Source organism: Leptinotarsa decemlineata, unplaced genomic scaffold (assembly GCF_025532065.1).
Source record: "Leptinotarsa decemlineata unplaced genomic scaffold, Ldec_3_MD MMD2_tig00004307_RagTag_RagTag, whole genome shotgun sequence".
Lineage (NCBI taxonomy): Eukaryota > Metazoa > Arthropoda > Insecta > Coleoptera > Chrysomelidae > Leptinotarsa > Leptinotarsa decemlineata.
The window spans coordinates 11,508,173-11,522,660 of record NW_027412606.1 but is presented as its reverse complement, the minus strand read 5'-3'; the positions used below and the strand labels follow the sequence as shown (position 1 = coordinate 11,522,660).

At 33.0% G+C, this 14,488-nt stretch overlaps 1 protein-coding gene across 2 annotated transcripts in view; it reads right to left on the bottom strand.

The window, feature by feature from the left end:
* The window catches only part of Prm (Paramyosin), a 50,116-nt gene that overhangs the window by 17,616 nt on the left and 18,012 nt on the right, over positions 1-14,488 (bottom strand). For both annotated transcript variants that reach the window (XM_023165536.2, XM_023165534.2), the window contains 3 exons: positions 3,651-4,522; positions 806-933; positions 4-116 (listed from right to left, as the gene is read on the bottom strand). In XM_023165536.2, coding sequence (XP_023021304.1) covers positions 4-116; positions 806-933; positions 3,651-4,522 — 1,113 coding nt within the window. The remainder of the gene's footprint in view (positions 1-3; positions 117-805; positions 934-3,650; positions 4,523-14,488) is intronic.

Here is a 14,488-nt window from a genome sequence, read left to right as displayed (position 1 = left end):
CACCGAATAGCTTCAATTTCTTCATCTTTTTCTTGAAGACGTTTTTCAGCTTCGTGGCGGAATTGAGCCAGCTCAGCAGAGAGACGTTGTCCACGCTGTTCTTCTGCTTTACGTCCCTATAATATGTTGTATAATTAATGAAAGAGAACAAAACACATTTCAAATACAGCAGTTTAACATTTTTTCATAATTTGTAATCATTCATACTCAATCTGTTTGTTACCAAAGCAAGATAATAGAATAATTTTTTGTATAGCTCTTGAGGTATATCTTCAAAAGAAATTGACCAGTAGACACTTGTTGCTTTTACCAATGGTGATTTTGCTTCCAAAGCAGTATAATAGGTTGAGGGATGTTGGATCCAAAGCGAGTGGGTCTACTCAATTTTCCACCGCAACCCGCAAGGATTTATTGTGGCTCACACCTATTTACACTCGTCGAAATAAACCCAGCTTCTCCACGAAGCCGATTAGTTTGTATGGTGAGTAGTCTTTCAGGTCAGATGGAAAGAGTACGGCTCTGCCGAACCCTAAAATCCTGATTCGGTCTCTAGCGGGGCAGTCACAAAGTACAAGCTTTGCTGTGTAATAGATCAGGACTACTGGAAATTCTCTGCTAATACTATTGCAGCTGCAAGTAATTTTCAGACACAAACTGGAAGAAAAGCCCTCTGCATTGAAACAAAGTTGAATATTATAGTTCAATGTCCATTATGGTATACACCAGATTTTTCCTCAATCATATCAAACATATATTATTCATCCACTTTGCTATTTAAGTTAGATGGAGATCCATCAATACTCACAGCTTCTGCTTCTTTGTAGGCAGCGGTAAGTTCTTCGCGCTCATTTTCCAAACGACGAAGTTCCAAATCCATTTCGTGAATGCGGCGAGTGAATTCGCTGATGGTGTTCTTGGCATCAGAGAGATCATCTACGAACAGAAGTATTTCAATTAATACTTGTAATGCACTGTTTAAAACCTTTGGTGTAGTAATGAATATTACTGGAGATTTTTCCCATCACCAAACCGTTATTGTAACACCTCGACACGTGTTTCGATCACCAAGTGATCTGATCTTCCTCTTGAAGGGAAAAAACGCCAGTAATATTTATTCGGTCAATAGGTGAACGTTATGTGAAATATTGTTATTTCTCGATTCCCAAAAATTCTAGTAATGAATATTCGGTAATATTGATGTTTGTAAACAGTTGAATAATAGAACATTTTTAAAAAGTCAGAGAAAGAGAAATGAAACCTTGAAGCGTACCGATTATTATAAATAACTCAGAATCTGAATATTGGGAATACAGTCATGAATCTGTTTACCATTCTGGTTCAAAATAGTGATTATATTCATATTAGTCAAAGATCAACAGTTGATCTATTTTCTTATGCAACCCTTATTTGAACCATGGCAACTGGCTAACAGAGAGTCTGGTCTTTACTCTCGTTATTTCTAATTTATTGGGAAGGTTATTGACTGATCTAGGTTTTCATGGCTTTCTACTTCTTCATCATTTTTTGTCTTTTCTTCTTTCCCACATTGTTTTGTTCGAAGATGCAGAAGTAGAAAATCAAAAAGCTTTATAAAAGCTAAAAGCTTTATATATATATATATATATATATATATATATATATATATATATATATATATATATATATATATATATATATATATATATATAATATCGAAGATTCTCACGGATAAAGTATGATGAGCTGTTTTCTCGGGTTTCGCTCCGTGTTCTGTGTATTTTCTCCCCATAAGGATTATTTTCACAACTAGAAACTAGTTGAAACAACTAGTTGAGAAAAACCAGACATCACCAGAAGATGGCAAATGAGACTTTGCCGAAACATTGTGAAAATAATCCTTATGGGGAGAAAATACACAGAACACGGAGCGAAACCCGAGACAACAGCTCATCATATATATAAATATATATATATATATATATATATATATATATATATATATATTATATATATATATATATATATATACATATATATATATATATATATATATATATATATATATATATATATATATATATATATATATTTATTTATATATTTGTTCGAACCCGCTCCTCATAGTTGTGGTGGGCTGAGAGGGTCCTAGCGAAAAGGTCTATTGAAAAAGCAATACTTTCTCCATCCTTCCCAACCTTTGAATCAAATGAAAAAAATGCCGACTTAGACGATAGTCACCTGAGAACCTATCGATGAGATAATCTATATTTTTAATCCAACTTGCTTAGAACCATGTCAGTTTTTTTTGATCATGTATGTCACGGAATCCGAATGATTTGTCACATTGCTGGAGCAACTGAGCAACAGGCAGTTTTCCATAAATTTGGGAAACTAGTTGTTCAAACTCAATAATTTACAAGAGCTCAAACTTCATTCAAAGAACGAAGTCATTATAGTTCCGGAAACAGTGTTTGTCAATAATAAGTCGACAAAGTAAGTCGGTATTTTCGCTCAGGCGCTGCTTTCAAAATGTGACTTCTGTTAATATGAATTTCATTTTCAAGGATATATTTTCTACCAGTTACTCAAATTTCACATAAAATGAAATAATTAGTTATCTATTGGAGAGTTATTCGAAATTCTAGAGTTCTATTCAGAGAATTGTTTTATTATAAAATCTTTCATAGTTTTAACGAAGTTCGTATGTCTTTGTTCTGAAAAAATTTGTTTCTTCCTAAAAATATTAGGTTTTAATTGATATTCGTATATTCAAATTTTTCCATTTTCAGAAAAAAATGTCTTGGTGAGGGGAGTGGTATCTATAATCAATGGATTGATTATCTGAAATTGGTTGGCGTGTTACTATTAGGAGATTGTGGGTTCAAATCTAAAATGAAATACGTAACTTGATTTCTAGCTTCCTTAAATTGAACGGGGTACATTTTTTACGAGAGGTTAGTTTTTAGGGAGAACAGCATTTTGGCCTTTGAATTCTTCATCTTTATATAAATATGGTGGTAAACTTCCAAAGAAAGATGTGTAGATCATGCATAGAAGATACAAACTGAAGAAAAAGCCCTTTCAAAACAATATGAAAATTGAATTATACCAAAATTACAATCACAAATCTTTCACTCTTTTGGAAAATGAAAAGAATTCATCTTCGTAACTTCCAAAAATCATATCAATTTTTATTACTTACAAAAAATGAAAGATCCAATACAATTTCTAAACATACTACTTGACAGGAGATTCAATTCATTTCAAAATATACTTTATTGTCTGAAGAATGAATTCTCATTGACAAAGCCTTGTGTGAAATATAAATATCATACAAATGAAATCACAAAAGTATCACAAAAGTAAAATTACTATAAGTACGTTATAACATGAACTGAATAGAGACATGTAAATAACAACTTAATACAAACAAACGTTCACGATATAGGAACATGGTCAACTAAATGAAATAAATCAATTTTAACTAAATTGAATCAAATCAATAAAATATTAGTATATATATTGGTATTAGAAGTTCGTTTGTTAAATTGTACCATCCCCAAATTTAAGTACAGATCTGATGTTAGAAATTGTCTGATGATAGAAATACCTTTTAATATGTTTTTTATGACTTAATTAAAAATATGGTCAGGAAAATAATATATACTAACCTGCCAATTTTTTGTTCTCGCGTGCAAGTTGATCTTTTTGTTCCCTAGTCTTATCCAGCTCATGAACAGTTCTTTGCAGTTCAGTAACTTTGTTGCGAAGGTCACGTTGGCTTTGCTCGTACAATTGAACGGTTTCATCAAGACGAGTTTTCAGATCAATGTTGATCCTTTCTACTTGTTCTACACGTTTCTGCAATTCTCTAGCAGTATTGTTAGCCTTTTCCAAGTCGATGATCAGAACTTCTACCTCAGATTGGAGACGAGATTTCTGTTTCTCCAAGTTGTTGACTTTGACGGAAAGAGCTTCGATGTGTTCCTCCAGTTCCTGAATCCTGATGCTGTATTTGCGACGAAGCTCTTCCACTTCTTCGGCACGAGCAGCAGCTTCGGTTTCGTATTTCGATCTCCATATTTGCACTTCTCCTTGGGATTTTACTAGTTGTCGTTCTAGATCAAGACGGGCTTCACTTTCTTCTTCAAGTTGAACTCTTACAGATTCAAGTTCCACTTCAACCTGGTGCAAATTGGCTTCCAGAATGGAACGCCTTCTTTCGTCGTCTTCAGCACGACGGCGAGCATCTTCTAGTTGGCCAGCAAGTTGCGATTTCAAGTAGATGGCGTTCTCGAGATTGACCTTGATGTCTTGAACTTCTTTGGTCAGTTCGATATTTTCTTGGGAGAGACGGGTTTTGTGAGAGGTGATGTCGACGATAGTGCGGTTCAGTTCTTCGATTCTAATATTGAGTTCAGAGATAGTAATTTCTAATTTTTCTACGTGTTTGACAGATATTAAACGTTCCTTGTTCAGGCTTTCTACTTGAGAAAGAAGTTCGTAAACTTCACTTTGGAATTTGCTTTTTTCCTTCTCCGCTCTGAAAATTAAAAAGTAAATTGAGTGCTATGTAAACAACTTTTTTTAAAAAAATGAAAATAAATGATTAGAAAAACTCCTGGACAAGTTGAGAGAATATATTATATGAAATATTCAAACTGTTAGCAATCATCAAATAATATAAAAATAATTTCCTGTTGAAAAAAAATTATTTGTAAGACTTTTTTCGCCGGAAACCAGTTCATTATTACTAATTAAAACAGTTTATTATATGATTTTCACTATGAACAGGTTTTTGTAAAACCCTTTTCTAGTGAAAATCATACAATAAACTGTATTAATTAGTTTCAATATGGATTTTCATCAAGTATAGGCCAGTTCTTTTCAGTTCAGTTCAGGTATAATATCGACGACAAATAATTTTTTTAGGTATATATCTAAAGAGTTTCTATAATTTTTCATTTCCACACAAGATGTGAAGTAAGTAGTAGGTATCAACGCAAATACCGATCGATTCATTCCAATCATCACCATAACTGTCAACCATCTACCCCCAGTCTTCAGAAGTTTTGTTAGGACTCAGGAAATAAAATAAATTGCTTTTTCTTTGTTTTCATAAAAATTTTAGTAGATATCAAAAGAATTTCTCTTCATAACTTTGGAAGTAATTATCGACATAAGTATAAACGCCTTTCTTTAACACCTCACGCATATACCCATCAACCTCAAGGGCTATTATTAACGTTTGCAGTTTGGTATTAAATTTTGACAGATTCCCAGAAGTGAATCGAGTTTTCAATAACTAAATCACCTGGATAAGTTCGTAATTCGCTAATGATATATTTCACTCTATGGATCCGATCACAGAAGATTACAGAATATAGGTACTTTTTTCATCAGATATTTATGTGTCAACCTTGTGTGCCTGATTTTGATACGAGAAAGAATAACTTGATGTGTTCTTGGAATTGAATACGAGTTCTACAAGTCAGAATTAATCTCTTTTTGGCCTTGTTGTTTATTAATGAAATCCATCTTGCTTTCCAGATATTGGACACAACTAGTTTATTCGTGTAGTGGTAGTCTTGAAACAGGTTAGACCATACATTCCTATCAAAAACATCTGATTATTCATTGAGTGAGATTGCTATATGGAAGGGAGCCCAGATTATCTTAATACATTCATTCTACTGAGCTGATTCCAATTGTTCTCTAAAACTGAGAAGGACGTTTCAGGGGTGGAGTTGTTTTAAACTTTGGACCACCCTGAGAGAATCAGGTAGTATAACTGAAGTTTTTTTCAAGCCAAGGGTTGTTCATTAGATTCCACAAAAAAGCTCTTCACAGGCTGGTGCCAAATGCACACAGAGCGAGATATGTTTCATTACACGAAGAGATTTGATAAGAGAGCTCGATAGCAGATCAGTAATGTATTACTGAAACACTTTCAATGGATTGAGCCCTTTCTAACAGGAGTGGTTCAAATTTCTTGTGTGTGAAATACAAGTGACTTTTTTATGAAGTCTCATTCAGTAATTTTCATTTCTCCAACAAATTTCAACTTCTGACCATTCAGTGTGGGATTCTAGGGTACTAATTCTGATTATTTCTCTTGACGAAAACTGAAATCCTGATACTGGGACCATACATTAATGCTTGAGAGTGCTTCTTGTGAAAGGTTTTGTATTATATTTGGATCTGTATAGAGTTTAACTTTCACCTGGGTCCTTATCATCATCTTAATCATCATCTAAAATTTTAATAATGACTATGAGAAACAAAACGTTTCTTCGGTTTTCATCTTCAGGAGTATACACTTTATGTACTGAAAATGACAGATACAATGAATCGACAACAAAATATATATACGTGAATATATATTCTGAATCAAAGATTTCAAATAGTTAAATTATCGAAGCTCAGGAGAAATGAACCAAATTTCATTAGATGTTGACTGAATGAGGTAGATTATTTGAATGTTAATATAAATTGTTGATTGAATATTGTTTACTATGGTTTGACTGTTCTTGACAATGTTTCTTGGTAAATGTTACAGGTTCGGACTTCCATTGTCTTATATGATGTTAACAGATTTGAAATCTATGAAAAAAAAAAGTTGAATGATATATAAGAATTATCATTAATTATTTTATCAATTTCACTTAAATATTATTTTACCTTTATTTTCTTTTTAATGAACTTTATTTTTCAGACAATGGAAGTCCGACCCTGTAACAATCGTTTACTTAGTATTACATATACATTAAAGTTCTCTTTGCCAAGATAAATTTACTTGGCTATAAATAACCCCGATCTCTCATCTCCTACACATTTCTCCTCTGCAAAAATATCTTCGGTTTAAATAATTTCATGATCATTTACACCAGATTTGTTTCCAGTCAAAATCCAATTACCGATTTTTCAATTGGAGGTTTGAATATTTCGTTTTATGGGCGATATTTTATATTTTACGTGTTTTCTATTCGTCTTTGGTCTCGTTTTTTCGCGTTGTAAAATAGATTCTTATATGTAATTCAATATTAAGTTATTATTCATTGTCGAACCATCTCTCTCCTAGTCCAGGCAACTTATCCAAAAAGGGCTAATTTTCACCATTATTAATAGCAGGATTCAACCTATGGGGTTCGTTAATGAAATCATTGAAAATAATGATCGAATATAAGTTTTTTAATGCTGTTTTGGTCTTACCAAAGTTTCAGGAGTTGAAAAACTTTTGAAGACGGTCATTTTGCAGAGTATTCAAACTGGAACTGGGTATAACTTTTGCCAAATATAAGAAATTAAAAATTCGAAATGGTTCAAATTTCAATTTCGTTCATTTCGCCTAGGTGGGTACCAAGAAAGGAAATCGGGAATTTCAATCTCCAAGGGGGAAAATAGGAGTTCAGTTTTGGAGTTGGAAACCTGAAGTTTTGGGTTATTATAAAAATATTGTAACTATAGTCTGTCACGACACTTAATGTGACAAACCAAATTATATGCGGGCGAAACCGCGCGCAACAGCTTGAAATTCATATTTTCACTTTAAAAATACACTAACTTGAAAAATATGCCAACTGCACACAGTAATGAATAGCTTCGAGAATCGATTTATGTTACCTATGAAGAAATTTCGCAAAAATCAACACAACCGTCAACGACGTCTGCCCTCATGCGTCTGACCGATCTGGGTCGCGTTCTCGGCAATAGCGCTTCATTGCTTAGATCGCCCCTCTACCCCCGCGCATCGTCCCCCGTCGTCTTACAGTAGACGCGACGCGTAATGGATCACTGCGTTGCAAAGTTATGTGCATGTTCGAGATATCTATTTACCACCAATACATTCCTATAGATAGCAAAGAAATACACATTCAACAGAAAATAATGTCCTAGCTGAAATAATTACTAAAACTAGTGAAATATTTGATCTTAATGATGTCATGAAAATGTGTAGGCAATTATAAACGATAAATATGAGCGTTTTCTTGTTTTCGTCCATTTCGAACCAATTTTGGTGATCCTTTTTTCATTCTGGGGTTGATCAGTAAAAATAAATAATTGTGATAGTAACAGGTACGGTTTGAAGTGACTTTGAAATAAAAGACTATGTTGAATTCTTTTTTTTTAATACATATAAGCGGAAAGCGAAATTAGTGGTGAAATAGAGGTTTTGATCGTGCCGCATGTTTCGAACGTTATAAAACTTTATCTCTGAATCAATTTCCAAAATTCATTTCTGAAACTTTGCATGCAGCTTAATTATGTAATAGAGAGTACTAAAAGATATTCATACGCAATTTCTTTGTGAATGTTTCAAATGAAAATATCTGATATTTCAGTCATTTTAGTTTTTTGTTGGATTCAGATTTAAAACCTGGCAATGTAGCTATTTTCAAAACTTCTACCAAATCTGAAATTTCGCTGTGGCTCTCTGTGAAGTAGAGAGAATAGCTTTAAAAGCTGTTTTTTTTTTCGTCAAATCCGAAAATGTTTTCCATGTTTTCCCAGTTTTTGAAATGGAAGCTATTTCAACACGTTTCGTTATGTTTTTATCTACCAAACCCCATAGTCTAAATCCTGCTAATACTTTATTTCCGTTTTTGGATAATACGCTGGTCAATTCAAACTTTTTTATTTACAGGTGTGAAAAATAACTTTTCTCCTACAAAAGAGTTGCTTCGTTTCAACACCGTTATATAGATTTATTTGAATAAAATATATTTAGGAATAGAAAATTATCAAAATCAAGTTAACTTGCTTTCACAACTCAGACGATTTTCATCTGACAACTCTAACAGTTTCAAATATCCCATGAAGAGGGCAAACACAGTTTGATCTTCCTCTTGAAGATGGTCACTTGGTGATCGAAACACGTGTCGAGGTGTTGAAAATAACGATTTGGTGTTGGGGAAAAACTCCAGTAATATTCATTACTACACCAAAGGTTCCAAACAGTGCATCACAAGTACCTACTTTAAAAAGGAAGTGATTTAGTAACATAAAAATTCCGCCTAATTGATTGAGGTAAGAAAATACATCGCTGCCTGCTTGATTTGATAAGAAAAGGGCGAGTGGTAGGAAAATATTCAGGTTCAGTAGAACCTATGCAAGAAATGGCTACTTGAAAACTGTCAAACATATGCAAACACGTTTCAAAACATTAAAATGTTAAGTTTACAATCGATCGAATTTTTGGTTTCATTCGAAAGAGATAAAATAGAAATTCCTGGTTCAACTGAATTTTTTTCAATATGACGTCACTAATACGAAGTTGAAATAATATAGTCCTAGAAAGAAAGTATTCCTGCCGTCACGAGTTTTGTTCGAAGAATTTTGATAGTCAGGCACGGGATTCATAAAGGTAATTACTTGTTTTAACAACATATTTTTCCAATGGAATAATTTTCAGTTGATATCAAGTATTACCTATTTAATTGTTTGTTATAATGTTAAGCCAACTATTTTTTTAAACTTCAATAGAAGGGACACGATAGGAATTCAATGACATTTAGTGACATTCTCTCAAAACCAGAATTTCAAAACTTATCGCCACATGGAATAGAATCACATTCTGCTAGACAGTTACAGCTCATAGAGGAGTATCTAACATAGAGTATAATTCATAAAATATCAGAAAAAGTGACAAATTACCTCTTTGAAGGATGAAAATGTAACGAGCGCTACATAAGAGCGTTTAATTAACAAAATACAAGGTGAAAATTAGTATAACCAATAAGTTATGAAACCAAATCATATTTGACCAAAAGTATAAAGAGCCCAGAAGTTGAAAATGTAAGTGAATAATTTTAAATGCATTAAGGACGGTGTGAGAAGAAAAGGAGATGTTTAATATTCAACGTAGAATATCAGATAATGTTATTTATTCAATATTCATGAAATATTTGAGATTTTTGATATTTGAGATTCACAGCATCAGAAAATGTTATCTACATTTCATATGTAAATAATTTTGAAGAAGGTTAGAAGCAAATTCGATACCAAAATCGATATTCATGGTTTTTCAGAGAAAATAAATTCACACAATGTTTCCGTTACGTTTCCTTGTCCAAGTGAAGCAAAACACCCAGTTGATTTCGAATATTCCAATGTCTACATATATCAACAGATTTGAAATGCAAAAGAAAATCAATGGATGGAATATAAACAATCCGAATATTCCAATGAATTAGATAAAATAGAAAAAAATCAGTAGAGAGTTGTCCTGAAAATCTAGAGAAGAAAATTGGATTGGATAATTTAGGAAACACTTGTTACATGAATAGCATTTTACAAGTGTTGTTCATGACGAAGAATTTCAATAACGAAGTTTTAATGATGAACGAGAACGAGAATGTTTCCTGCTTATTCATCAAACTCAAACAACTGTTCATGCAGCTGCAGTTTCGTAAGAAGGTATTATCTTTCCCTCCAACCGATTTCCTGGAGTCTTTGAAGTCCACTAGATACTCGTTAGGACAACAAGAGGATTGTTCCGAATTCTTGGGGTTCTTGTTGAATACTCTTCGTGAGCAAAACAATAGCAAAATCGATACTCCCAGCCGCTCTGGACTGAATGATTACGTACAACCCATCTCGTCTTGTGTTTGTAAATCTTTTGCTGGAAAAATCCTCACTTGTTTACTTTGTGGTAAATGTTCAAGAAGTACTGAAAACTTATGTGAATTTCTGGAACTTCATCTAGCTTTTCCTAATACGACTAATTACCAGTCCGTGCATCTGAAAATGGAATTTTTAACATGTGATGATCAACTGTATTGTCAAACATGCGCCAAACTAACAGACTGTTATAAGGAAACGAGTATAGCTGAGGCACCAGTCAATCTAATAATAACACTGATGATTTTCAAACAAGACTCAACCTCTAACGGAAGCAAGAAACTCTTTGGAAGGTTCGAAATAGATGAACATTTCAACCTAGCAGACCACTGTTATAATATTCATGCAGTCATTGTTCACTGTGGTTCTGGCGTTGAATGTGGTCATTATTACGCCTTGGTCAAAGAAGAAACGGACTGGTTTAAGTTTGACGATAGTTGTGTCACGAAGTGTTCTGGCGATGCATTGAATTTATTGGAGCCTCTGGAGACACCCTACATTTTGTTTTATGAGAGAGAGGACATTGTTAAATCAAGATCTTCAGATGATGTGGTGCTGCAGGTTTTTCCGGGTTTTCCTGCAGCTGAAAAAGCAAATGCGCCACTGGAATCAATGAAGTCGCCCCGGAGCGCCAATTAATTTTTATTGTTGTATTTATTTTATTTTTATCGTTGTTTTAACACATTGTAATTATTAATATATAAAGAATATTAATGATTATGAAATATGAAAAGGCCAGTTTGTACAGGAAACATTACTGTAAGTTCAAATGGAATTGAAGTAATATAATAATATTGAATGGAATATTTTTACTTTTGATTCAGAAAGTTTCAATTGTGTATATGAATTTTATATGTGGATTTTTACTGATGTTTGTTAATATTTTTTCTCCGCATATCATATTTAAATGTAAAAATCTGAAAAAAAATTCTTCAAAACAAGTTCAACCATAAGTATTTGAAATAAATTAAAAATGTAGAAAAAATGGTGTGGTTTCTACTTTCGGAACATATAGATCAAATGAATAGCCTCGTTTTGAAAGTTGTTTATCTTTCATCAGATTTACTATGCGATGTCTAATACAGAACGGTGAATCCGACCGAGACAAATATGGCAACGATACGGGTTACAGTTATTTATATCCCAGCGAAGTGATCCGGTCACAACCGAATTTCTCAGGTTTATTATTTTATCAACATTTTTACTTGAAAAAATATTGCACCAATATGTTATCGCTAAGAAGGCGATTCTCTAGTTTGATGATGTAAAAGAAAGACTAGTTCCCTCAGTTAACACACCGTTTTCAATTGCCGTTTAAACTCTGAAAAACGGTCATTCAGTCGTGGCCGAAAATAAAATTAATCGATTGAAATATACATATTCAGTTCAACATTCAATCGAAGGAGATGGTGTTTAAATAACAAAATCGATATTTCACGAATTATACGAGGTGTAAGTAGTTCATCGAGTGGTTAGCAATAAAATGTCAGATATAACATTTATAGTTATATATAACATATATAACTATAACTATATAACTATATATGTTATATATAACAAAGTAGTCATATTTTCAGTAAAATCACTGGCATCTACCTACAGGACCTTGCCTAACCTAAAAATTTATCTTCAGTAATAAATTGCAACTGATTTTCACTAATTACGGATGAATATTTCAGAGATCTTAACAGGATTTTCTATGAATAACCTACTTCAATTACTTGTTGAGTTGCTGAGATAGATGTTATTTTTGAAAGCAATTTTTTATAACTACCTTTACGTTGATCTCGAAATTAACAGTAATCCAGTTATTATATATAATGAGTTATTATTTGTATTAGAATCATTATCGTATTTACCACTTTAAAGCTCAGATTTAGTGTTTTGATCGTCAGGCTTAATTTGGGTTTCTTTTACTGGCAAGTTATATTCGGCTGCAATTCCACGTTCATTCGAAAGATTGTAGCTTCATGTAGTAATTGATGAAAAACTAGTTCTGGAAAACTGCGGATAAGTACGAGACGAGAAATTTGACTTTCGGGTACCTATGCAAAGTACCTACCTTCGAAATGAGAATTGTGATTCGTAATTACTTATACGGCCGCTTAAATAATTGTAATTAACCTGATTTGACGAAAACAAAACAAAATAAAAACTGAATTAGGATCTCGAGAAGCATTTTTCTACTTTTAATAGAAAGTAACATATAGTCAGTCGTTGCTGAGACTTCGACATGTAACATTCGTCGTCAAAGTCAACGCATATAGTACTGATGATATCTGCTGCAGTAGCAGACGAAACGTTTGGTACTAGAAGTTCATTCGACCACGAATTATCAGCTAGGATTTTGTCCTCACCAACATAAAAATATCTATGGACCGTGATGAAAGATATATTGCTGATAAACAAAAATTCGAACGATGCAGATACTGTTATGCAAAATCGATCAGGTTAACCATCAAAGTTATTAGTTGTGTCAAGTGAAAGATCGAAAAGGAAGATAACTGGAGAAATTTGGCTTATTCGACATGCAATTGCTCAAAATTACATATGGTGCAGATATTATGAAAAAACGCGTTGTTGTCTATGGGACATCTATCACAAGAGGTCGTGGAAGCGGATAACTAGCATTTCTGGTTGTTTCACCAAAATTTCTCTCGAAATTTCTCAACAGAAAACTTCAAGAGAAATATTTTCGATCGGCTACTTTTTCGTTCAGATTCTCTCTTGATTAGCATGAAATAAGAAACATATTGGGGAATTTTATAAGACGAGTACGGTGGACACCACAAAAACAATAATAATAATAATAAATCGAGGAGTTATGGCAGTCAACGTAGTCAAAGTGGCGACCTCGTGACATATGCGACGCCTAGAACATCAAATGAACGAGTTTCAAAACACTAAAAATTGAAGTGATTGTGAATGTCAAAATGACAACAGTGAAGTTGAAATATCATTTTGTCAAAAATCTACAACTTCTGATGGAAATATTCATGTAAACGCCGAATTTCCAACAAAAAATATTGAAGAATACTCTGCAGAAATGACTGATGAAGAGACTGGTATCCAGAAAGTTGAGGAAAGTGTAACCTCGAAAGAAAGTAATGCGGAAATCCAAGATGAAGTTCACGGTTTGAGAAGATCACAAAGAATAAATAAAGGTGTTCCAGCCAAGAAATATTCTGAAGAATTTTCAGTGGAAAACATTCAAACCGAGCCAAAGTGTAGAAATGAAGCTCTACAGAGGAGAGATGCGAACAAATGGATCGAGGCTATGGACGAAGAAATACGTTCCATGAAAGATAATAATACTTGGACATTGACTGAATTACCACCAGATAAAACGGCAATTGTAAGCAAATGGATTTTTAAATTAAAAACCGATAATCAAGGCAATATATCCAGATATAAAGCAAAGATTGTTGCTCAGAGTTTTTCTCAAAAATATGGTCTTGATTATGACGAAGTTTTTGCTCCAGTCGTCAAACAAACAACATTTCGTCTTCTCTTAACCATTGCTGGGAGGAAGAAAATGTACGTTCATCATTATGACTTCAAAACGGCTTTCCTAAATGCGGATTTGAATGAAGTAATATACCTGAAACAACCCCAAGGCTATATTGAAGAAGAACAAAAACATTTGGTCTGCAAATTGAATAAAACTATATATGGATTAAAACAATCAGCTCGAATATGGAATTCAACAATAAACAAAGTTCTCATTGATATCGGTTTTAGAAGGGATGATTATGATCAATGTCTCTATACTAAAAAAGAAGAAGATAATTTCATTTATATACTGATATATGTGGATGATATTCCAATAGCTTGTGAAAACATCACTATTATCGAGAAAACAGCCAAATTGATACAAAAAACTTTCAAA